The sequence below is a fragment of the Pholis gunnellus genome (genome assembly GCF_910591455.1).
Source record: "Pholis gunnellus genome assembly, chromosome: 11".
Lineage (NCBI taxonomy): Eukaryota > Metazoa > Chordata > Actinopteri > Perciformes > Pholidae > Pholis > Pholis gunnellus.
The window spans coordinates 1,076,488-1,103,104 of record NC_136538.1 but is presented as its reverse complement, the minus strand read 5'-3'; the positions used below and the strand labels follow the sequence as shown (position 1 = coordinate 1,103,104).

At 40.2% G+C, this 26,617-nt stretch overlaps 2 protein-coding genes across 2 annotated transcripts in view; one reads left to right on the top strand and one right to left on the bottom strand.

Annotated features, from left to right (window-relative positions):
- Positions 1-364: 364 nt before the first annotated feature.
- Positions 365-17,007, bottom strand: edaradd (EDAR-associated death domain). The gene is made up of 6 exons (XM_079168473.1): positions 16,850-17,007; positions 7,045-7,103; positions 6,595-6,637; positions 5,323-5,393; positions 2,772-2,820; positions 365-1,456 (listed from the first exon to the last, which is right to left on the bottom strand). Exons 1-6 carry the CDS (start codon positions 16,905-16,907, stop codon positions 1,068-1,070), a joined length of 669 nt encoding a protein of 222 aa, XP_079024599.1. The 5' UTR covers positions 16,908-17,007; the 3' UTR covers positions 365-1,067.
- Positions 17,008-19,361: 2,354 nt separating this feature from the next.
- The window catches only part of pdzd8 (PDZ domain containing 8), a 49,901-nt gene continuing 42,645 nt past the window's right edge, over positions 19,362-26,617 (top strand). The window contains exon 1 of the mRNA XM_079168469.1: positions 19,362-20,319. Coding sequence (XP_079024595.1) covers positions 19,430-20,319 — 890 coding nt within the window. The 5' untranslated portion in view covers positions 19,362-19,429. The remainder of the gene's footprint in view (positions 20,320-26,617) is intronic.

Genomic DNA, 26,617 nt, shown 5'->3' with positions numbered 1-26,617 from the left:
AATTGTAATATGTTTCTACTTTGCACTGTGTTGATTGTTGTTGATTGTTAAATGTTATGCACCTCCCGTCATGTCAAATTCCTTGTACGTTCAACATACCATGGCAATAAACGGTTCTGATTCTGATTCTATGAATACTTGATCTAAATGCTAACATCAGCATGCTAACATGCACATGTTGAAGATGCTAACATGCCAATGTTTAGCAGGTATAGTTTTTACTATGTTTACCATCTTAAATTGGCATGTTCGAATGCTAATAACACAAAACATAAAGTACAGCTGAGGCTGATGGGAGTTTGACTTCAGCAAAAAATTTGTAAAAAAGCAGAGTATTAGACAAATTCAAATTTGATGATGGTGCTTCAGAAAAAAGCAGAGGATCCCCACATTTATTACAATTCATCCCGAGGTAAACATGAATGCCTGCACCAAATTTCTTGGCAAACCATCCAATAGTTTTTTTGACATTACGCTCAAAACTATAAATGTCAACCTTTTGGTTGTGCTAGTCAGGAGATCACCAGTCATTAGGATACATTATCTAGGAACCATGAATGTAGAAAAACATGTACCAATCCATGTAGTGAACGTTGAGCTATAACACTGGATAAGAGTAAACCTTGACCTGCTGATAGCGCTATAGGAAAAGTAAGGAGCTCCCCAAAGTTATAGGATTCATGCCCTGGGGACCAGATAAGCCTTTATTGATCCCAAATGGAGAAATTCAGGTAATTAAAATCATGAATATTTGTACAAAATGTTTGTGTGCTCCATCTAACAGTTAAATAACCAGGGACCAAAGTGGTGGAACAACCGACAGAACAACAGATTGGCCATCAGACAAAACAACATTGCCATAGAGCCAGACGGCTAGCATGGCTAAAACCCCCCCAAAAAACTGTTAATCAGCTGTAAGTCTTGTAAGTGCTATTCTGTCTGTACTGTCTGTTGGTCATTGTTTTATCTTTTTCTTAAGATCACTTACTAAAGTTACTAATGATGAAAAGCTTACGTAGTAAATCCCTAACAAGTACAACCCTGACCAAAGGAAAATATATAGGGAGTTAATGAGCCTGTTGCCAGCGTGACGGCCAGTCTTTCTCTATCCAGCTCTGCAGCAGTCGTAGCACATCGATGCGCTGGTAGATGCGGCAAAGTTCGGTGAGCTCAGTGACCGTCTTCTGGTTGTAGCGCAGCAGGAACTCCTGGGTGGGGCTGTGGGACAAGGAGCCCTGGGTCCGGTGCTCCAGGAGGGTCAGTTCATCGTAGCTCATCCCCCAGCGACTTGCAAAGTTCTTCCAGTTTTTGATGGTGCAGTGATTTGGATCCAGCTTGAGTCGCAATAAGTCCAGGAGATCTTTGTCGTTCATGAGATCACTTATCTTGGGAGGAGGTGCTGGGCAGCAGCACTTTTCACAGGGGCTGCTTAGTAACTGCAGTTCTTTGGGGTAGTCTAAGCTCAGAGATGGACAAGGAAGATTAAGTTAGCACAAGAGAATGTGTACATTGCAAATTACAGTATATTGACATAAAATCTGAAATGGAATAAATATCTCAACTAAAGTTTCATTAATTTCTGAATTCATTTATTCAGTCACTTAGACTATCTGCCACCTGAAGGCTATTGTAAAGTATGGCCATTTTGGGTGTCCCTGTGACCTCGTGGTCCCCCCCATGTCTCCCACCTGTAGCTATTGTCAACTATCAGATATATAGTTTTAACTATACTGTTCCTGTTAACATGTGTAGGGTGCTGTCACATCAATAGCGCTGGCCTTTCCACTTTAATCATTTTATCCAAGGTGCTTGGGGAGGTTGCGCTCCTGCCATTACTATGCAACCCTAACCTGCCCAATGTGATAACGATGATGCCGCAGTAAGCCTCGCTGATTAAACTAAACAAAGTCAAAACAGAGATAATTGGATTTCCAGCCCTGTCAATCGCTCACAGTAGCTTTACTGCTTGATTTGTCTGTCAGTTTGGGCGACCTTGCAACCGGATGTTGTGACGAGGTGGAATAGTCGGGGTAGCCCGCACTAAAATGATCAACTCATCTTCCATGTATTTAATGCAGACTGACATTAATGAAAGAAAGAAAAGATATCTGCCAGCTGTAATGGGTTGTTCCTCATGCCGCGTGCGCAGCTTTTTATCTCAGGGTGCCTGAAAAATAGTCACCTGGTAACGCTGTTAAACGTGCCTTCCGTGTGTCTACATTAACAACAATGGATTGGAGGGCTCAGTACTGTGTCTTCATTTGCTTATAGTTGGCAGAAGTCATCTATTTTAAAGAAGATAGAAACTGTGGAATTTGAACGTCTGCCTTTTGAAGAAAGACTTTATTAGACACCTCTGTGCCCAGTGGGGACACTATGAGGACCCATAAAAGGACACATCCACCATAAGTCCACATATAGACACTGACTGTCACACTAGCGAGAGTGTCAGACTGAGAAACTGAGAGAAATGTGAAATTGCTCACTATGTCAAATTATTAAACTGTGTAATTTTCTGGCTGTGCATTTGTGTAAAGCAGTTGTTGCCCTAATATTTATTCCACCTACAAAATGTTAAAAAAACAACTGTTGCTGTTATTTCACAGCTAACAAATTCAGTATGTTTTAAAAATGAAATGTCCTTGCATTGATAAGGCTGATGATGCTGTGAATATTTTTGGGCAAGTTAAAAATCCAATAAGAAATGAAGGCATTTTTAATTCAGAAGGATTAAGTCACGATTTTACTAACATTACAACAGATTAATATACCTGGTGATGTAGATGTTGGACAGGTGCATTCTTCAACATCTTGAACTGGCTACAATAAAAGAGAAACACAAATGATTAATACTAGTTACATCACATCCTGTTTACTGGTTTTCGTTCATATGCTCAAACTCTACTGCAATATGAAGACATTAGAAACAGTCACTATTGTCCTCACACACATCCTTTACACACCAGCAAATTATACATAAGTTAGTATGACAATGTAAATATAAAAGGAAGATAAGTCAATGCAGAAGTGCCTTGAACTTGCATTCATTCTCTGGTTGTATAGACGTCTATGAGAAAATGACTCTACTTCTCTCTTGATTTATTACCTCAGTAAACATTGTAAACATGAGTTTATGGTCTCAATCTCTAGTTTCAAGTCTTCTTCAATACAGCATGATGTTCATTTAGTAAATGATGGTCCATTTAGAGTCACACAGACCATAAAGCAGAGGACGCTTTAGGGCGGGGCTACACAGTGATTGACAAGTCTCTACCACGGCGGTGTCCGGTCTGGGATTTGTCTGTGTTCTCATCTTAGAACTTTAAGCCTTTCACTGTGTGTTTTCACATCATGAAAGTTAATGGAAGCGCCCCTCTTGTGTCACTTCTTAAATTACGTCTATGCTCTCTCCACACATCAACAGCAACATTTATGTTTTAGTTGTTATTGTACAAATTAAAAGTAAATTTTGACTTGTAAGACAATGAAAGAAACAAATTCAACATATTAGTGTATTTAAATGTGTTCATTGTTTGTTTTTAAGTTAAATATGTATCTGTAAATCTGCAGAGCACCTGCTGGCTTTGATTCTGTATGATTGAGAATAGGCCTTAATATTTAACTTTATATTGATATTATATAATATATTGTGGGTATATACTGTATTTCCCTCCTTTTACCATCTATTCTGGTTCTACTCCCTTAAAGTTTTGGAATAAGATATAGGTCTAATATTGTGAAGTGGAAAACGCTGTAGAATTCACCTGAAAGCTCCACAAAACTGTTTGGTTTATTGGTTACATTTTCAAAACTTCATAAACAGACAAATCAGCTGTTTTTCCTTGTTGACATCCGGCTAATTTGACTATCTTCAGTAGTAGGCTGCTGTCACATTATATTGGTTTTGGAACAGCAGGGCTTTCTCCAGTTTTTGTATGCGTTTGGTTGTGGTAGGTGCATGTCTCCACTTACACAAGTTATGTGCCTCAAACTGTGGATGCGTTTAGTTAAACATGCCTCAACAAAAGCCACGTTGCACACAACGGCACATCAAGGCAGAGAATCAAGACACTATGCCTGGGGGGATGTATACATTGTAGTGGTGATTGGACAGAGTGGAATGAACCAATTCTCTTTTCAAGTCCCACTGCTAACATTTACATTTCCTTACAAGTTTATTTTTGAACAATGTTGTCTCTTAGAAAGCTGCACGAGAGAGAATGTCGTTAACACTCTTTCTGCCTTCTGTGTTCCTGCACCTTCAGTTCAGTGGGACAAAACCACATCCTGTATGCTCACCGCCTAAAGGGGGAAGTACCCACTGAGTGCACCTCTGCCTCGGTAGAAAAAAAGGTTTATATGCATTTAGATCCAAATCTGCATCAACAGACGCAAAGTAATGATAGTGATTGGTGAATGGTTGATGGCGGTCATATATTTGGAGAATACACTAATATATTATTTAATGCACAGACTTTTGAGGCCGAGTTCTTGCTCAGCATACTAATTGTTAGACATCAGATCACACGTGGGTGGCAGTTATACATAGATATAAACTGACTGATTTTACTGAAATAATTGTTAGACATGTTTTTGTTAAGAACCCCAGGGGACTAAGAAACATCTTTATTGGTTGTTTGTTGCTGCTAGTGTGAATCTTTCTAATCTCATTGGCTGTTTATTATGCAGATGTATCTTGTTGACTATTCTGTTTAATGCCTATCTATAACTGCCACTGGATAGGCCTAAAACGTATGTGCATTGTATAATATTTTCTGCATAAGTCACGGTTTTCAGACTTTTCACTTGTCTTATAAATCAAACAACCACTTCAAACTTTTTTCCACACTCATTCAAATATTTGGGGAAAGACTGGATTAAGTTTGTTGGAGAAATGATGTGAAAGTTGGATAGTGACGCAGGATAAACGCGCATTGGTGGTCAATTTGAATGGAACAGTGTGATTCATCGGACCTTCTCAACCAATTCACTTTTTAAAATTAACCTCAAAGGAAATAAGAGCATCTACAAAACTACTGATACATTCAGTATTTTAAATAGATCATGTTGCTCTTCATGATAATAAAGCGTGCTTGCTTCCCACAGTTTGTGGTTAAATATTCAACAGCATTAAACTACCTGACCTTTAAGAAAGAAGACGAGAGAGGAAGATCAGGGGGCCTGAGAAGCTAGACATTAAGCTTTTTTGTCACTTGTGTAACATCATTCTGTGTAAATCTATATTGTTTTAGTGATGTCTCTGTGAAAGATGACGATAAGGGACTTTCAAACACAGGTTGCATCAAAGGCACCCGCACTGACCTGTCTTATTCTGTCTGAGGAGGGGCTCAGGAATCCAGAGGGCATGGAGCTCAGGTGAAGTGTCACAGCATCTGCATGGGACACATTACAGTGTATTCGGATGAAATAAAACACTGCAGGAATACTAATAACCACTGCTAAATATGTTTGAACTTTCTCCACAATACCAGAAGACAGCTTAAAAAGTACTGACAATTCTGAAATAGAGGCCTGGTCTCAGTTTATCCAACAGCAGAGAGGCCTTTCTCCTAAAAATCACATTCTCATTAACTGTCATTTACGTTTGTTTTTCACATATCACAAATGTGTTTCTAATCATAGTCTACATGAAGAGGGTGTCTGGATGGAGTCAACACAGGACTTTTACCCAGGACACTGCTGTTAGTGTCCTGGGTGAAATCAAAAGTCAAAGTTCACTTATTTTAATTTACAGTTATTAACTTAAATAATGAAGCAAACATTCTTATTCGAAACAAATCATGTTGTTTTTGCTAAATATAACCAATTAGTTTTGTTTAAATTCACGTGTTTAAAACTGCGACCGTAATCTGAGAGAAGTTCCCCTAGAAACACAATTCAGAATGCACTTTAGTTGTATGGGAACTAATATTTGGAGAAAACAGGGTTGTCATTTGGTAGAGCTGTAAATTAGACACAGGTTCCTGTGTTTCATTCACATATTTTACTATAGTTATCTCAGAGGACTGTTTTCTGTTCCTGTTTCAATTAGATGTTGATGCTAACTCAACATTCCTCCATGTCATACCTAGTTTTAGTCTCAGTCATTGTTTTCTATTTGTATTTTTTGTCACGTTATAGTTATTGCACACCTTGTTTGTTTGTCATGTTTTTAACCTGGCTGCTGAAACACAACTCAAGTTTCAAGTTTTATTTGACACAAACTCAACACCTTTTTACAAGAACACTAATCTTTATCAAGTCACTTCCATTTTGGCAGTTTTTCATCGCTGTTAATCTCTCAACAATGAAGCTCAACACTTCCTGCAAAAATGTTTCACAATAAAAGCCTTCCAGGGATTGAAAAAAGCAACTAGAAACTATTAGATGGATGGATAGATGTATGATGGAGTTAGTGCTGTGGCAATACATAATGTTGAGTTTATAATAAAGGTTATTCCACCCCCACCCCCCCATGTGTTTTTTACCATGCTCTTTTCTGTTTGTGCTGGCCACTCTGACTTTTACTTGAGAATGTACAGTGTGTATGATATGCTCTGTAAAAGGGACCATTGTGGTTTGACCCTTATTTACCATTAGGATCTGTCACCTGCACTGGATAATTGGCCTCCAGGGACTGTGGGAGAGACAAGGGCAGACACGATAACATTAGGGAGAACATGAATAAAGCTTAGGAGAGAAACCTGCTTCGTGAACCCTTTTCTTCAGGGCTTTATTGTCAGTCTGTTCATAAGACTGCAGCAACATTCAAGATGTGGTCTGTGCCTGTGGAAGAACATGACTCTAGTGTGCAAAGATAGAGAACAGCCTGCTGCAACCTGTTCTTCAGTGAGCCCTCGGGCTCTACCAATCACAGCACAGTGTGTTCAGTTATGGTACATTTCTTAGCAGATTACTGTAAGACTGCTTTCTGAGGAGGAACAATGAAAAATCAGTGCTAAGCAAACTGGAGAGAAGACAAGTCAAGACAATGAGGCAGCTAAACAACATGAGTGGAGGAAAGATCAAAGAAAAGGTGCTTACAAATTCTGCCACAAAGCTGGTGGTGTCTGTGTCCTCCACAGGTTCAGAGCTGCTTCTGTCTGTTACAAAGAAAGGAAATGCTTCAATATCGCATCTACATGCTGTCACCTCTACTCTTTTCATCCTCTTCCTACTTATCACCAAACTATCAACGGGGGAGATGCACAGAAAAACCACTTCCTCCAGTCAACGAGTATATTCTAGTAGTGAGTGTGACGTGTTGGACAAGTTAATGTAGGCAGTAGAACTGGGTAGTAATGACACATCATGAGCATTAACAGGAGGTAAACTGTCATTTGTAAAAGCAGGAAGATTTTTTCCTGATATTGATTTATGTCAGTCTTGCAGTCTTGTGTTTACCCTCCAAAAGCAAACCAGGTTTTAGTGCATTAACGTTCTTAGGAACAATGAAACAACTGTTCCAACATGGAAAACCTTTAAGTGAAATGCCTTCAGCACTGAAAAGGAATATTTCTAACAAGCACATTCACGGATGAGTTGGGAGCAGCACAAAGGCAGCTTTTCAGCCCCGGGGTGGGGCTATGTGGGCCTTCATCAGTCCACATCACTGTGAAGCCATTGTATCCAAAGGGCTCCAAATAAAGAACTCATCTGGCCTTTCTTGGGTTACACTCTATGACGATGAAACTTTATTTTGCATGGATACTAGAATTAGGATTAAGTGACCAGGTGTAAGCAGGCCATTTCCTCCATGCAGCTTTCAAGGTGTTGTTCACTTGAGAGAGAGCAGTCATGTCTGTAGGTCACAGAGACCGTGTAAGCAGCCTGTGTATCACTGCTAAGGAGACACACACATAAAAACATTGCTCTATTGCCCCACTAAAGGTCACACACCACAGGGAACCTTTAAAGGATTATTATGATTATATAGGATATTCTATATTTTTTAATCCAATTAATAGATCAAACCAACAGTTAATGGAGTCTTGTGTGAGTATCAAAGCCTGATAATCTTCTTCCTCTGTGCCATAGAGCTCCATCAACTCTTTCAAACACAATAAGGAGCCACTCACACACTGTAATTTACTTTGGATCAAACCCTCATACACCGTCCTACAGTTTATGCCTTTAGTATACTAAATACTGGATATAAAAACAAATGGGCCAAAAACTTCAAAATGTACAGCTTACGAAGATCTTTTTTTATTTATTAAAAGAACCCAGATATTGCTACTGATGGATTGTTATCCTACACATCAAGTCCAAGTTGTGACTTGTTGAAAAATCACACATTTTTACAGTGACACTTCAAAGAAATGTAATACCTTGAATTGAGATTTGAGAAATACAAAAATGTTTGTAAAAAGCATGAATAAATGTTTCCATTTTGTCCTAGTGTGTTTCTATTATTGGAATCAGTTGAAATAACTTTTTCAAATACAAAAACTATCAGCACACACCACACAGGAACTGATCCTGAAATTAGCACTGAATCGATAATTGGTTTTGAGTTGAGAATCAATTTTGAATCCAATCGTGAGCCCAAGAATCAAAATCAAATAAAATCATGAGATACCAAAGAATAAGCCTGAGGTGAAATAAGACATTATTGGTTTTGGGCCTTTTCATGGGATTTGTTGACAATGAGACAAATATGGCATAAAACAAGACTTATCTTTTAATTGCTACCCCAACTGCAGTTGTTGTCGATGTTTCTGTATGGTGCAATATACTATAAATGTCTGATGGAAGAAAAGAAAATGCTAATGTTATTGAGGAGCAACAACTTGCTTGTTCGGAGCGGATGTTTTGCTTGTAGGGATTCATAAAGACAGATTCCTTACTTTATAGTTAGAAATGGGGAAATGTTGTATGAAGAATAGCTACAGGCAGTCTGAAATAATAAGTGTGGCAAGAAACAATGGATGACAAGTACTCATTTGATTTTCGTCTGAAATCAAAACACTCTTCAGTACAGATTTTTTTGGATTGTCCTCAGAGTAAAGATTTTGAACCACTTCTATAAAACCTAACAAGGTTATGCATCTGTGCATTTATTTGTTCTACTGGGCAACATTTTAAGGGGACATTGGTAAGATTTACTGGGGCAATGTTAAGCTACAGTATGTTCCACTAAAACTACAGTACATTTGATAATACATACACAAAAGGGGAAACGTCTTGAAGAAAATAGCAAATCTGCTGCATTTCCCAAAGCAGAGGTTCGAACTCACAAAGGCTCTGCACACATTCGGCCACCGCAAATGTGCATAAGCATAACCGCGCAATCAGGACGAGCCAACCCGAAAAAGCGCACGGTATATGAGCAATCACACCCGCTGCTAGGCTATGCTTTTTCACTTCCTTTTTTGCCCACTGAGTGCCTACCTCCACAGACAAAATCGTTGTTTAAAGAACCTTGTCAGTTCCCGTCATGTCCTGACAGATCTTCACGACACCTGCCTCGAGTGGCTCTGCATAGAGCCTGCCGAGCGCTGCCAAAAACTCCATGCCAGCGGCAGTGGGATTACTTCCGACGCTTCAATGCGATGCTTCACTGCAATGAGAGCAAGCCGGAGCTCGTGATCGACGTCGTCTTAGTCCCCGTATATCATCGCTATCCCCCCGCGCTATCTCAGACTGACATTTTAGACCGTAGATTCGGCCAATTGAATATTCTGATTTAGGGCATTGCAACAACCGTGGGCCATGTGATGTTTCTAGCCATCGTGGGCTCCCACATGTGTGGCAAGACAGTGCATATGTAAAGAATCAAAAAGTCACTGGAACTGGTTCAGCGGGGCGATTGGTTCACCAGCGTTAAAGGTGTATACTTTCAGGTTGAGGTGGCTTCAATACACAGAATATGCTTGCAGTACACAAACCGATTAACTGACTACGCTAATGCAAGTTTCAGTGGGCTGATACATGCTCGTGATTGGAGGAGAGTTACCCATAGAGTCAAGTAGAAGGCTCCCTCTGTGCTTATAGAACTAGGGTTACAATATCGTGACCTTATCTGCTCAAATGCAACCACATTCATAGAAAGTAAATGTTCAAAGTGTAGTAGTTTACAGAACAGATGGAAATCCCCCACAAATGTTGATATTTTGAAAAGCTGGTTGGCAAAATGCTCTAAACACAGTACTTCAAGGGAGAAATGAGAAAGACAACTGTTTTAGTTGTAACTATGAAAAGCCTCCTACATACATGAGCACCCGTCATGACCCAGACAGTGAACTTTCTACTGGCACATGTGCATCATTAATGTGCCTTTTCAAACACACACACATACACGCACACGCACACGCACGCACGCACGCACGCACGCACGCACGCACGCACGCACGCACACACGCACGCACACACGCACACTCACACACACACACACACACACACACACACACACACACACACACACACACACACACACACACACACGCTACTGTCGGCCTAACATGTCAAAGTGGTATTTTCCAGTGTATGGTGCTGCATTTCCTGGCTGCCAGTGAGATACATCTCTACATGATTTATTAGGTGTACTTCCACTGTCTTATCTTGTCGTATCAGTGGATTTCTCATAATGGAATTAAACCGTTGCACTTTTTTTAACAGCAGAGAACACAGGTGGTGACAGACGGTGTAATCCACTACAGAGGAAATTAAAGGTAAATCCCCTCCACCACAGTTTTGTAGACCAGCCTACACAAGTGTACTAGGAAATATTGACATGTTGCACTTTGCTCCAAAGTTGCTTTCAGTCTTTCTGTGGTCTATATTAGTCTCTATTAGTTATGGGGGTGTATGAGTGTTGAATCGATAATTCATGGCTGACTGACACGCTGAACATACTACACACTTGTGTTCGTTTTCCATTTTGTTATTGGCAGTATGTGTTACTCCACACCCTTTATTTCTACCTCACTACATAAAGGGCATGATGCTTCTTGGTTGGCACTGAATGATGGCATTGGGTGAAATGTGAAATTGTCCGATGTGGACTCAATGGCTTCTGGGACACTGGCCTGGATGACCTCAGCCCCTTTTTGCTACCATGAAAATGTAATCTCTGACTTCAATAACCTACATTTTTCAACTGAATCCGTAAAAAACTGAGATGGTAGTTATTGGTACATAGAGGCACAGATAAAAACTTAAGGGCTTTGATGAATATTTTTTATTAAAAAGTCAATTCAATTCTCTATTAATCAATGAATTGTTCGATTTGTTATCAAATATTTGTCTGAAAAACAGTCCTTGTGGTATAAAAGCAGCAGACGAACCTTAAAATTCCTAAAAAGAAAGCTTTCAAAAACTGTCCAAGTTTAAAATAGTATTACCACATAATACAATTGTAATGTAAAGGCAAGCAGTTGCTCACTGTAATGGGTTACCTATCTCAAGCAGGGTTTCAGTAAAGTAATGGTTGTAGAAAATCAACCTATAAAGCTATCATATTTTTAGGGAAATTATGCAGTAATGTAAGCTGCAGGTGATTTCTAGTTAATATGTTAAAACATGCAAAACTACCAGTACACAACTAAACATTGCACCCCTGGGTGGTATTCTTCTTGAAATATAGTGCATTAAGTATTAGGACTTACAGCCAGTTACCCCAATTATCAAGTGTAAGTCGAACCCCAGATCAGTTGAGCATTGTTTCTCCCTCTCTGGGAATGCAGGGGCATGTACCGGCACGTTCTGGATAAAGTTCAAGAGATGAAATACAAACCACATCATAATACATTGCTAAGGGTCATAATTCCACACAGGTGAACCTAGCTTTTCTCCGTTTTGACCACCCATGTCTCCAGTCTGTGTCGTGGGCTGTTTGCTTTATCATGAGTTTGTTTCCACACATGAATGGAGGTGAATGGCATGCCAATACCTGACCCATGCCACAGTGAAGTCTAGACTGAGAGCAGCTATAGACACACACCTTGTACAAACTCTCTGGTACATAGCTGAAAGTGTCTCTCTTTCACTGCGTGTGTATATTCTTGGATTAGACAGGTATTTTAATGCTTATATTACCTCTTTAATGACATATCTTCCAAACAACACTGGATGTTTCTCTATGATCTGTGTCACATAAAAACATTCTGCAAAAACATTTTAACATCTTATTGTACTGTAGTGTCTGTGCCACTGAATAGGTGCACTGGGTAACATTTTGAGATTTACACTTACTCATTTTCTCACTGCGAGTTAGATCAGAAGTTTGATGATCCTGAAGCTAACCACATCCTGAAGTCAGGATGTGGTTAGCTCAGCTTAGCATAAAGACTGAAAGTGGGGTTCGATCCCCGGTTTTGGCTCCACTAGTCGCATGTCGATGTGTCCTTGAGCAAGACACTTAACCCCAAACTTGCTCCTGTAGCTGTGCCTACGGTGTAGAATTGTGATAGAATCTGAATTGTAAGTCGCTTTGGATGAAAGCGTCTGCTAAATGACTGTAATGTAATGTCATCACAGTGAAGAGTTGGCAGGTTTGGTAGCATCATGTTCCCCGATTAGGGGTGGCCAAAAGATCGGCAGTTCAATCCCCGGCTCCTCTAGTCCATGCCGATGTGTTCTTGGGCAAGACACTTAACCCCAAAATTGCTCCCAAAACCTGTGGTGTGTGAATGGGTATGAATCTTATACTACATCCATACTACTCCGTTTTCAAACGTAAACAGAGTTTTCAAACAAAAACGATCTCCGTCCACTCAGTATCGTTTTCGAGATGATTTCCGTCCACACTAAAACGGCTGAAAGCGAATATCACGTGACTTCACGTACACTGCGCATGCGCGTGGGTGTCGATGTAAACAGGTAGTAGATTGGTTACTTAGTTAAAAAAAATACGACAGAGTAATAAAGTAGTCTTTAACAATGAAAGGTCGTGTTTGATACTTAAGATTATCTCTCAAATCTTCCTCTATGAACTCAAACAGACACATTTAGTGGAAAGTTTTAAACGTTTTATTTTTCAGACTTAGTTACAGCGCTGCGGGTCTTGCTCTCTCTCACATATCAAATTGACTTTAAAATCAACACTTACACGTAACAGTTTGCTAGATTATGATCCATAAATGTGGTCAACACACGTCTCTCACTCGTTTCCTCGGTGTCGTTGTCTGTTCTCACTCGTAGCTCTGCTGGTGGCTGAACTATCTGTCCTACTGAATAGGATTTACTGCTAACCGCGACTTCAGACGGCTGCACTGTAGGTCTGATAACGCCGCTGGACACGCTGCTCGCTGATCGCTCCATTAACAGCTGCTTCCTCTGTAATAATGCAGACTTTAATTGGACAACAGCTGTTAGTAAAGACAACAAGGTCAGCATCGCTTGTAATCAGTTGTCCATGTTGAATTAACCTGGTAGCCGATCGGTATTCAATGTTGTCGTTTGTGTGCTTCTGGGTAAGGGTCACGTGATAGACATGTGACGAATCAGGGAAGGAGACGTCATGACTGCTAAGAACCAATCAAGTAGCGAACGTGGGTGTGGGCGTCATCGTTTCTAAACGTATCCGTTTCCGACCGTCCACACGAAAACTCAACCCCAGAGTTTTGAAACGTATCCGTCCTCGGGAGCGTTTTCAAACGTATCCGTTTACAGTGCTCTAAAACTCTGGTGTAGTGTGGACGCTCAGTGTAAACGTAGCAAAACATATGCGTTTTCAAATGGAAACGGAGTAATGTGGACGTGCCTTAGGCCTGATGGACAGGTGGCACCTCGCATGGTAGCCGCTGTCATCAGTGTGTAGATGGGTGTGAATGGGTGAATTATGACATTTGTGTTAAAGAGCTTTGAGTGGTTGGAAGACTAGAAAGGTGCTATACAAGTACAGTCCATTTATAATTGACCATGTTCATTTCGTAAATTATGGTCCATTTAGAGTAAAATAGACCATAAAGCATATGCTTTAGGGCGGGACTACCTTGTGATTGACAGGTTGCTACCACAATAAAAACAAGATGGCAACAATCAAAAACCAAAATGGAGATGAACAAGATGCCAAACTCGAGACCTCAAAACCGTAGTCCACAAACCAATGGGTGATGCCACGGTGACAACGTCCAATTCTTATATACAGTCTATGGTTGGGATGCTTCCTCCTGCTCTGTATTTACTACTCCCCTCTTCTCCTCCATGTCTGCTAGAATCACATTCTACCGCGGGGGAAACAGTATTGCCAAATCTCTATTGGTGGACACATTTCTACCATCACACTCTATATACCGCCATATCACGCAACCCTATCCCTGATCAAATATGGCAACCCATGCTGCAGTCAAAGATGAAGTGCTGGGTGGATTGGTTAAACTGTTTTAAAAATAGTTCCAGTTAGGAAATAAAAACTAAACACTTACTAAACCATTAAACGATTAGACATTTTAAATTTTTTGTTTCTGTTTCAGCAGATTTTCCTGTTACTCAAGATAATCCCAAAACAATGTGTCAATAGTTTTCACTGGAACTACTTTCTACCAAAGAAATAGTTGCACTATTGTCAAATCTTTGAGCACCACAAACAAATTTCCCTTTCCCTTCATTGTTTTGGGGAAAACCCAAATCCCAGGACAAAGCATCCAAAACTATCTGCATGGCTAGATACATGACAAAATATGTTTGTGTGTCATTTGGGTGAACAAACCTTTCAAAAACACCCACAAAGCCGATAGAAAATACTTCTTTCAAGTTTCAGTAAAGAGATCAACTTTAAACCACACATATCTCTATTAATGCGAGCCAATAAAAAATCATATTAGTCAACCCATACAACTGCAGGCACAAAGCTATTCACATGAGGTCCAACAGTTTCCAGCCACATCGAAAAGTCAGTAAAAGAAAGGTGACATGTCATCTGCTCACCAGTGTCACAGCTGCAATTAGTGTAAATGCATTAGTGTGTTTTCTGACTTGGCTTTGCTCAGCTGTGGTATGAAAGGTCCATAACCAGTCTCGTGCTATTAAATAACTAAAAACTGATCGCAAGTTGACTCTTGGATTACTACAAGCAAACTGATTTTGGTGACAGACTATACCATTAATTTCCCTGTTCTCAATCTTTGTCACTTGATAAAAAGAATATAATGTTTTCTCATGCATAAAGTCTCCAAATAAACAAATGAAAATCCAATAAACAGGTAAGTTACAACTAAACCAATTGAAATCTCCAGTTTCAATATTATAGCAGCCATTTTTAACTGAGCTAAAACTCCACATCCTGGCTTATAGTTTTTAGATCAACTCAAGGTCTACAATGAATTACAGTTTAGTGGGGAAGGGAACTACAGTGTATACTTGGATCATATAGGATTGCAGACAAACAGCCATTAACCTGCAGTGCGACTAAAGACGTGTTAATTATCCAAACAGTGTGTGAAAGGGGTTTAGGTAACTAGAGGCAGGAAAAGGTTACACCTAAAGGAAATGATACAGTACATTCATATACACATGCCATGAGGTCATGTGTGCTTCTGAGCTGACTGCAGGTGTTGGAAAGCCACACTTCTTTGATGGAAACATGAATGTGTGTATAGAACACAATCAAAATGTACCAAAGAAGTTCTTCAGCTGAACAAGGCCTACAGAGTAGTGAGTTTACTGTAGAAACTAATGCATTTGGCTCCTATCAAAAACAACATGCTGGAGAGCAGACAAGAGCTTCTGCCCGATTGTCACTGAAAACAAGAATAAAATAGAAAGCGTACAATCATATGCTCATAGATGTGTTGTCTCATATGACTCACTGAATCCTATGCAGACAATGTCTTTTCTGCTGAGGAGGAAATAATAAAGCACCCTTTTGGCAGGGTTTAGCTAAAGGTTGTAACTAATATCCTTATTAATGGAATGTACTAATGCTTTATATACCAGTTATAAGGCACTGTTGACAACAAGTTTGGGATCTGCCACCTGGGTTGTAGCTACCAGTGAGGACAGCAAGGTATTTGGGAGAATTTGGGGGTTTAATGACCTGAGGTGGTCATTAATGTATGATCACATTACAAAAAAATGATGACTGTGTATTTTAGTCTGTATTAGTAAAACTTTGAATAAAGGGGATCAATGAATTTAATATTTTCCAAAACAATGACATAATTGGCAGTATGGAAGAGCTTTTGAAACAAGTGTGATTGACACAATGGTCTCCACACACAGTCCGTGCATTCAGCTAACGTCTGAACAAGCACATTCAGTTGTTTGTGGGTGTATACAAACACGGCAACAGTACTGTAGCTTTGTGCAAATAACGTACATGTGCATCAAAATGCGATACCACCAAATCATTTGATGACTAGTCAGAAAGGTCCGTGGTGGGCTGAGTGTAGGGGGAACCATGGACTTTTTATGCATAGCTAAGTACAAACTCTTTATCGACCCTCCTTTATCACCACATCTGCCTTATCTTTACGGTAACGGTATAATGTTACAATTAGATTGAGGGAATTTTTACATTGTGGAAACTTTCTTGGTTGTGGTTGCAGATGGCCAACCAGGAAACACCTACTGTTTTCCCTCAAACTAACTAAATATAATTTAAAAATAACGAATTATAATGTTACAAATATATATCTTAATTAAGCTAATAAAATGAAATATTTCAAATGGTAAAATCAAATGGTAAAATATGATTTGTATTTTACAAAAAAGACAATACGAGATACAGCACGACAAGATCCACTTAGGAGGTCTCAATGTTAGCCTGCAGTTTTCAACGTTCACTAAGATGTAAAACAAATGAAAAGCGGAGTTGAATAAAATAGTTAACGCTGTAACATACTGTATGTTTAAACTACAAAATATAGATAGTGAGTCTATGAAGACACTGAAATATCTGACTTACCAAATGGTTCCTTAAACGCCCTCAGACTGCTCATTGTTGAATCTATGACGTCCGCCATGCAGCGGAATGTATCAAGGTAAAATATAAAGTCCGTATGTAACGTTAACAGGTTCAAAACTAACTGTAATCCTTCACTCAGAAGTCAGAACACGCACCGACAGCAGCCCAGCGGCGGCAGCTCACACCAATGAAACACCTTGGTGATGAAAAGGTAGCCCACAAGGACCAATGCCGCCTTCAAAGTCCCCTCGGAAATGTAATAATATTCATTTCGAAAGTCGTTAATGGGCGAATACGTAAAAGCGCTGCACACCTTCTCGCAGCTTGAAGTGCAGCTTTGAACCATTCAATCCAATAGCAGGCCTGACAATGCACATGTTTCAGCCACGCCACTTTGATTCAGAGTGTAACGTTATTGTCCACATACTTGTGGCCATAAATATATCAACAAAAACTGAATGTATTGCCATGAACTTTGGAACTTTAGTGTTACCCAGAGTATGACTTTGGTCATTCCTAGACTTGCATCCAGCGCCACCAGCTGGTCAGTTCAAGTCAAAACAGCCTCCTTGTTTTTATAAATTAAAGTTATATCTCATAATAGAAGATGTGAAAATAGAAATGCCGCAAAAATCTTGTTTTAAAGATCTATTTCTCTTTGAAAGTCATCTGTGAGCTACTTGTAAATACAAAGGTAAGACGTTTTGAAAAGTTTCTTTCCCCTTTCATCAAATTCAACTGACTTTATACATATATATATATGGTTTATGACTGAGGGAAAGAAAGTCAGTTGAATTTGATGAATCACCAACTGACCGATGCCTACTTATACAGTTTACTTACTGCAAACAATAACCGTAGGTCTGCATGGAAAATACTTTTTTTTAGAATGAAGCAGAAATGCCAAACGTTTGATTCCAGGTTCTAAAATGTGAGAATTTGCAATATATAAGTTACCTTACTTAATACATTGGATATATTTGGGTTTGGGACTGGTAGTCAGACAAAACTATACGTCGGATGACCTCACCTTGTTCTCTATGATATTGTGCATTTTTCACAGATTTTCAGATGTTTTATGAACCTGCTGCCCCCAAGTTTCCAAAAAAAGTGCTGGACTTGGTGCTCTAATGCAATACCCTGCTTAATTGTTGTCCTAATATCACACCAGAGAGGCATCTGTGAGGCCTACATGACCATTCTTTATCCCCAAAAGAGGTTCCTCTTTTTACATTTGATTGTCCCTTAAAAAGTCTGTGCATGTGACTGCCTCCAAAAGCTGCTGGTTGTTACATTAAGGTCACATTTTCTTCTGGCTGACTGTAAAATGTCCTCTAAAGTAATGGTGGCTATTCTACTATGTCTACCTATTGATCCAAAATTGATTGTAAAGGTCAGGTCGAGAAATGGTGACGCAGGTGTATTTAGATACAAGATATGACCTTTGAGGTCTAAACAGGGCTCAACTGGTGTGGCTTGGACAACTTTATTATGTCCCCGTTGTGAATGGACACAGGCAAAGTTTCGCTGCCAGTGAACAAGCCATTTAGTTGATACATGATGGAAAATATTGTTTTATAACAATTGTAAAAGACTTGCAAAATTGAACCCACAGAGGGCAATGCATGTTTTCTTGTTTATTGCCCTATGTGGTTTAGTGTTCATTTACCTTTTAGATTTATAAGGCAACCTCTAAATGTTGCTACTCGATTTATGGTGACATGTTTAGGTAAAACTGAGGCATTAAAGTAAAAATAATAAGGGACCATTATGTTCAGAGGTGTGTGTGTGTGTATTGATTTAGGGGGATAAGACACTTTTACTCTGTCTAAAGCCAATGCAGGCTATAATGTTTCCTGTGTAAGCATTGCCTTGTTCTTGTCTCCATTATAAACATAGATATTTCACATAACAACATACAAGCTCATCACATTTGTGTATGTTTCTTGTTTAAATGTCATACATTGGTATTGCACAATAGCGAGGACTTTTCCTGATTTGATAATATGTGGTTTGATGGAATGGAATAACTTGAAACGCAATATTTGCGAGAGAAAATCATTCAAACATTAAAATAACTTGTTAAAACAATTAAAATCAGCTCATTTTGCAGTAAATGGTGACACATGCTCGTAGCTCTTTATCATCCAGGAAACACTTAACGTGCGACAAAAATGCGTTTTTTCCACCTATGAATTCTACTCTTGTTTAACGTCATCTTAGAGAACATCGGACAGAGTTGCTGCAGTATTAGTATTAGTCGCTTGCACTCACACACGTTTGGCAAGTTGGAGTAAACGGATGACGTATCCTCCTGGATAAGGTCAACTTAAACCGGTCTTCCTTGTGGATAACTGGTAAATCCGACATACCATGAACGCATCAAAAGAAACACATTCTGCCTCCGTCATTACGCACAGCGACGTAATCCGTTCGTCCAATCAGGTGAGGAGCCTGAAGCTCAGGAAAGAAGCAGATGATATGGCAGCTTTGAGAGCGACCAGGTGGAACTTGCTTTGTTAACGCGGCTAAACCTTTGATTATGAAAACGCGTTTTCCTCGGGACAGCAGCCGCTCGACATGATTTACGTAATATTGATTTCCGCGTTCTCCGGGGCGGTCGTTACGTTGATATTACAGTTTCTGTTGATATACCGGAGAAGCCCCGAGCCCATAGGCAGGACAGTGCAGTATGTCAAAGTAGTGCCTGAGAACGCACTGAAGGATTACTTTAATACCCAACATGCCGAACCAGGCCAACAGCAGCAGGACAGCACGGCATCGAACGTTAGCGCAACTAAACAGCAAGAGGCCGCCTCCGCGAGGCACCAGGAAACCGCTGTCAGCAGCGGCAGCCCCAAACAACAGCCGCCACCGCCTTCTGTCAGCGAGCCCGCTGATGCGGCCAGACCCGAAACGTGCAATTTCCTAAATGCTATATTTCTGTTCCTATTCCGAGAGCTCCGAGACACACCTGCAGTCAGGCACTGGCTCACCAAAAAGATCAAGGTGGAGTTTGAGGAGCTGCTGCAGACCAAGACGGCAGGTCGGCTCCTGGAGGGTCTCAGTCTCAGGGATATCTCCCTGGGCAATTCTCTGCCGGTCTTTAAAACGGCCAAACTTATGAAGCCGGTGCACCTGAACGAGGACGGCATGCCCGAGGAACTCGACTTCGAGGTGGACATCGAATACAATGGCGGCTTTCACCTCGCCATCGACGTTGAGCTGGTGTTTGGGAAGTCTGCCTACCTGTTCGTCAAGATGAGACGCGTGGTGGGTAGACTGAGGCTGCAGTTCACGCGCATGCCCTTCTCCCATTGGTCCTTCTCCTTCCTCGAGGACCCGCTGGTGGACTTTGAGGTGAAGTCCCAGTTTGAGGGAAGGCCGCTGCCTCAGCTCACCTCCATCATAGTGAACCAGCTGAAACGGGTGATCAAAAAGAAACACACCTTACCGAACTACAAGATCAGGTAAACTCCAGCAAACACTGTTTATGTGATCACACTTCAGCAATGTGGGCTGAACAAAGTCCTCACCAAACGTTAAACCCACAGAGGCCTACAACAGCTGTTAAAAGAGACCAGAATGATTTCAAAAGCAAACAAACACCTCCATTATTAAGGATAAGGAGATAAGGCCTGAATAGAATAATGATAATAATAGTAATAATTCTATAGTGCATTGACGGGGTTATGTTGGCATTCAACATAAACCAATGACCGGTTTCTTTGAGAGAAGATTCAATGTGTAAAATGACTACCAAATAAATATGAAGTGTCTTTTTCTCTCATGTGGGTTAAGGGCTATTACAATGAACTACGAACTGGTTACTACTTTGTTACTACTTTTCTCTAAAACCATACCACTGGTGGTAACAATAACATCATATTAGATTAATAGCATTTCCCCATCTTATAGAATGAGGAGCAGGAGCCAGAGGGCACAATTGGAAGTGCATTTGTCTGAAACAAAGTACAAAAGTGGGTTCATTCAGTCAGCTTTAAGTGCTTACATTTTTGCAAATGACATTTAAGAAACTCATGACCCATTTCACACTTTTATTCCACTGGTAGTTCATCCAGAGAGAGCAGCTCAAGTTGTCAGAACAATGGTCGATGTCAAATGGCAAAACCTTTGAAAAACTAAAGTACTGCTTAATTTGATTGGAAAAGAAGTAAAAATGAAGGATTTCTGTTTTTATTCTTTGTTGTCTGAACTGTCACTAGAGCTGCTCTGCCTCCCACTCTTGTCCATTTCTTGCAGTGAATAGCAGTGAATAGCTCATTCATTTCCATTTGAGTTCTATTGTGGAACAATCAAGAGTTTTTTTTCTCCACATGCAGGGACTTTATTTCTCTACCGTGACTACACTGCGTAGTGCTACAGTTATAATTAGTATTTAATAGGGCAACATGGCATATATCATATTTGTCCTTTAACTGTGTGTGTATGAGGAGGAGGACCTGGGTGATGGAATCAACAGGACATGTAAACCTGATCTTTCTTCACAAATCAATCTCACCACAAGGTCCGATCTGTTCTGGAGCTTTCAAGTGTATTACAATGATCTTCCTCAGCTCATGAGTTTGTCCAAATGTCATGCAAACTGTCGATCCGATTTCCATTTTTTTTCTTTGTGTCCATGTTTGCGGAGATTGAAAGCTAATTATTGACCTTGGAACTGGTAGTGTGACCCAAAAATGATGTTAAGTCACAGTCCACTTATTGACGTTTTGTCCTTCAGAACTTTCAACCATACCTCACAGTCTTGTTCTGCGGATGTAGATACTGAAGACTGTGAGATGCAGTTGAAAGCTCTGGAAAGAAGCTACTAAATGGACCTCGGGTTGAGTTTTTTTTTGTGTGTAATTTACTGTTTTGTTTTCATGAAAAAAATCCACAGGATGTCTTTCAGTTCCTTTTTAAACGTAGATCTTCTCATGACTTGCCTGAACACAGAGACTTGTCTTTGCAGTCACATTTCAACAGATGATCGAAACATTTCAAGCAACATTTCGGTAGATTATGAAATATATCACGTTTTTGAGTACAGGTTTTAGAACATATTTTGTTGGGATGGGAATTCAGTTTAAAGAAGTGAGACAAACAGAAGACGGAGAGAAAAGGGAAGTAGAACGTTTTTGAGAGAGAAAGCTAAACTAAACGGAAACTTACGATCTGAGGTCCTCGTTTTTTCCAGAAAAAAACTCAGTTTTCTTTTTCATGGCATTACGATGTGCTACACTGACATTAGATCAGTCAGTAGGCTCTATGCAGAAGTTGGAGGTGACGTACGTCCGGTTAGATCTAAGCCAGCCTTACCACCACCACGTTCTGTGAACATACAATAGTTCATTTAATGGTGTAAAACTAAAGTCTAACGTCTTATCCTTTCTACCAAATATGGTTTTAATGATTTACTTTAGCTTTGTCTACACCAGAGCCGTCAAAAGGACGCTAACACTGGTGGATTAACCGCGCGCTAAGTTGATGCCTAGTGATATATTGCCTCCTGAAAAATGTAACTGCACGCCGTAGAAGTTTGATTGGACATTAGAGCCAAGAGAAGAACCTCACATCCTGTCACACCACCAACAACCACCGTATTCATTCTAGGCACAGGAGCTCTTCCTTATCATCATACATTCCATTACTTTTTTTTTCCAGCCATGGAATTGTGTTGGGCCAAACATATGAAACTATTGAGTCACGCCTATCAAACATATCAAACCACCTCACAAAGAAACCACAGGTTCAAATCAAAAAGAAATGACATGCTACACACAACCCAAAGCACCACTCTCTGTTGAAAGTAAAAGTCCTGCATTCAAAATCTTACTGAACTGAAATTACAAAAGTATTAGAATAAAAATGTACTTCGTAGTACTATTGCTTGATACTAATTATTGATGCAGTATTGTATACATCACATTAATATTACAGGTGCATATGGTGTGGCAACTTTTAAATACTTAACTTTAACTTTTAAGATTAATCAAATATTTTTCATAATTTATTAATTGATTCAGTAAAAGTCAAAGTTTATACCACCACAAAGTGGATGTTTTGTTCAATTCACTTCTCACTTCAATCACATGCAAAATACCAGCTGGCATAACAGTCAGCAGTTATGCACACATTTATGTATATAACAATTATGATCATTACACACAGAGCAGTTAGATTCACAGTAGCACATGACTAAACAAATGATGGAAGAGATGATTTATTCAGTGATATCATAAAAAAAAATAGGAAAACTGCCTGATTGTCACAATAACAAAGCTTAAACCTTTCATCAAAAACATCCTGTTTACTCATCCTCATGGCTGATGTCATGTCACCAACATGTTCCGATGTTGCTTGTTTTTACAGGTTCTATAAAGCATTGACAGTGTGAGGGGGAGACAGGAGCTCAGGACCTTCAGAGGCCAGTATCATTACAACATGAGTACATGCTCTTAATACTGTCTACGCATCATTAGGGCACATCCCAGAGTGCTGCTGGAGTAAGTCCGTTACCGTGGTCCTTGGTTTGTTCCACCTCTGGTCGGTCTGTGCAGCTGTGAGTTGATCTTTGGTTGTGAATAATGTTCAGTCTGCTACTAAAGTGCTGCCACATGGCTGCACAAAGCTGCTCACGCACAGGTAGACTGGCAGCTTAGATCTGTTACAGTACACAAACATTTGTGGATATTTGTTATGAAGGAGATTCCATGGGTGTTATAGTGAGACAGTCTGAAAAATCAGCAACAAATATGAACCAAATAACTACAGTTTATATAACGCTACACTACGCCAAATCATTATTAATCTAATTTTACTCATTTACAATAACAAGGATCACTGAACATTACTATCACTGCTTATCATTGTCATTCTAGTCTGTCCACCGCTGCTGTTATTGTAGTAGTAATCATTTTTATACTATACTTTCTGCTATTATTACTGCTATATATCTGTCGTATAGATCGACTATGTAGTCATTTTTATTATGTTGTTCATATGAACTAATTACAGCTATTGCACTTCTGTCCACCCTGGGACAAGGTCTGTTGATGTCCTGGAGGTTTCTTCCTTTTTATTTCCCTGTTGAAGGTTTTCCTTTCCCAGCGCGGGGTCACAGGATGTTGTATGTTGTACAGATTGTAAAGCCCTCTGAGGACAGTTTGTGATGTTGGGCTACTACACAAATAGAACTGAATTGAATGTGTAAAAGAAGTGACGGAACAGAATGTAGCTCGACAACTATAGTTTGAGGACCTTTTCCTTAAGTAGCTAACGTATGCACAATGCTTGAATAATGCAACAACCTCGTTGATCTTCTTAAGTAATCGTCTCTATAGTTACTGAACGCTCTCCTCAACCATTGAATATGTGGTCTTCTACTGTGGGATGAAGGGCCTCTGCTTGTTTCCCCCTAAACTTAAAATTGTATATCAGAAAAATGTAATCATTTCTTATGACATTAGTGGAGGGATTCTTTATCTCCGATGAGGCGGCGTGACCCGACTATACGGTGAAACACTGCAGGAAAGCTTGTTACTCGCCTCAATTATAGCTGACCATTGACACTGATGTCCTATATTTAAAAAAAAAAACTCCAAGCATCCGTGTTGCCTTATTAAACACTTATTTATTGCCCTTGAGTTGTCTGGGAGAGATCTGCAGCAAACAGAAGAACTCTAAACGTGTGTGAGTGTGTATCACCCACAACCATGCAGAGTGTGTGAGCGTGATGAGATGATGTAATGAAGAGCAGCCTCAGAGAATGAGCACTGGACCTTGGGATTTGCTGAGTGGCACAGATGGTAGTTCTGTGGAGGGCAGGGCTGGGACCGCGGCCCACTGGAGGTAATCCAGGCATTACAGCACCCACGTAGAGTCCCAACCTCAGCTATGGGGGTATACGATGCTGAAAGCCTAATCTGGGATGGTCTTATTTTGCCCTAATCACCATTCCAGCTCCATGAATTTGTTTTGTGTTCATCCGGAAGCTGCATTGCAGAAGCTTAGATGAGGGGAGAGCAGAGGAGCCTGGGAAACGGCTTGTGCGTGTGCTAGCTTTTAGGCCCGCACAATTAATAGAATATTCATCGCATTCACAATTTTGACTTCCCACAATTAAACGGTATAGATCGGCTACGATATTGTTTAAAATGTGTGCTCCTCTCATAGTAAGCGCTTCAGGGCACAGTCCAGATGTTTTGGCTTCACCTCTGGGGAGCTGTCTTGCCCACTGCGCGCACGCACCCACCCTGCAGCCGGCGAAAACTTTCCTGAATGTTGCAGCTGCAGTCCAGAGTAGAAGAGTAATGTACTGTGTACTACTCAATGCTCTCTAAATCTCCTACGTTAGCATGGATGTAGAACAACAGTGCTCTGTTGATTTCATTTTTGGTAAACGGTTTTGTTACAATTGTTTCTTGCTTCCTGGAGATGCACTTTGAAAAAAATACCCGTCTTATTTTGATGCAAATATTTTTACATCAGCAGGAATGTAGCACAGTATGGAAGGGAAGGCTGTGCTCTGTTTATTAGAATGTGAAAGTGTTGCAAAATCTGTCTGTGCATGTGTGTGTTTGTGTGTGTGTGTGTGTGTGTTCTTCACATGTCTCGAGAACCCTTCATCTGATCTACTTCACATTTGACGCATTGCTGGGGACCTAAAGGAGTGCTTTGGCAAATCTGGTGCAAAATGGGACACGCAAAATGTGCCGCGTTCTGTGTAGCAGCGGGGGCGGAGCTTGAGCGCCGCCGCATGACTGCCGCAGCTCACTTTGGATGCTGGATATAGTATAATGTGAACAAATGAACTTTTCCTTACTCAAAATGTGTTTATCAGACTTATTTCTAACACTAATAACGCTGCTGCTGTCTGTAGTTGTTTCACGTCATGTAAATAAAGCACGTACCTATCAGCTGTGCTCGAGATACGCCTGGAGACGTAACCACTTAAAAGATGGGTGAGCAGTAGCTACTCGCTTGTACTTTCTAAACAAAAACCCCACGTTTTATACTGTTATATTTACTGGAAATTACATGCAATACAGCCAACAGCAAGTAGGAAACAAGGAATCAGCTCTTCCTCGTCCATCGCAGCGCTTTCAAATCGAGCGACAGGAATAAATAGAAACCAGGCAACTAGTTGAGCCACAGTGCCATGAACATGATGTGCAAAAATAGGTTCAAATTATTCTAAAATGTATGTACAAATATTTTAATGTCATTTTAGGTTTTGACAGCCCTATGGTCATGCTTGGTGCTCATACCTAGTCAGAGTTGATCAACAATATTTTTAATTTGACAGAATGTGTCATAATCACAAATGCCGGCTCAGCCAGTTTGCATAAAATCAAACCAGTTGAAGCTCCTACACCAGTCCGGACCGGACGTGAATAAACAGAAATCGACCCAACTCTAATCTGCTGTCGCTCACTAATTTGATTGCAGCCTCTCAGTTTGTCCCAAAGACGGAAGGAGACTGGTGCATTGATTGGACTGTCACTGTAGTTCAGCTCTTGTTTTGGCTGACGGCCCAGGAGCCAGAGATGATGTTTGTAGGACAACACTACTGTAATAGCCTGGAGCTGGAAGGAGTACTATGGTTTAAAAACATGAACTGCTCTTTAATGGAACTTTCACCTCTTTTTGCAGTGTCACGGCAAATAGTGCCAGTTAAGTCTACCACACGGCCAGATGTCCTATATCAGCCCCCCCAGCCCCTCAGTCAAATACGAATCTGTCTTTTCAAGAAAGGAAAGTGAA

Excerpts from the sequence above, each read along its gene's own strand:
- edaradd (XM_079168473.1), bottom strand. The coding sequence starts at position 16,907 with ATGGCGGACGTCATAGATTCAACAATGAGCAGTCTGAGGGCGTTTAAG. Across the intron at positions 5,394-6,594 it reads GCAGGTGACAGATCCTAATG|ATGCTGTGACACTTCACCTG; the intron begins GTAAATAAGGGT and ends TGTCCCATGCAG. Across the intron at positions 1,457-2,771 it reads TCCAACATCTACATCACCAG|ACTACCCCAAAGAACTGCAG; the intron begins GTATATTAATCT and ends CTCTGAGCTTAG.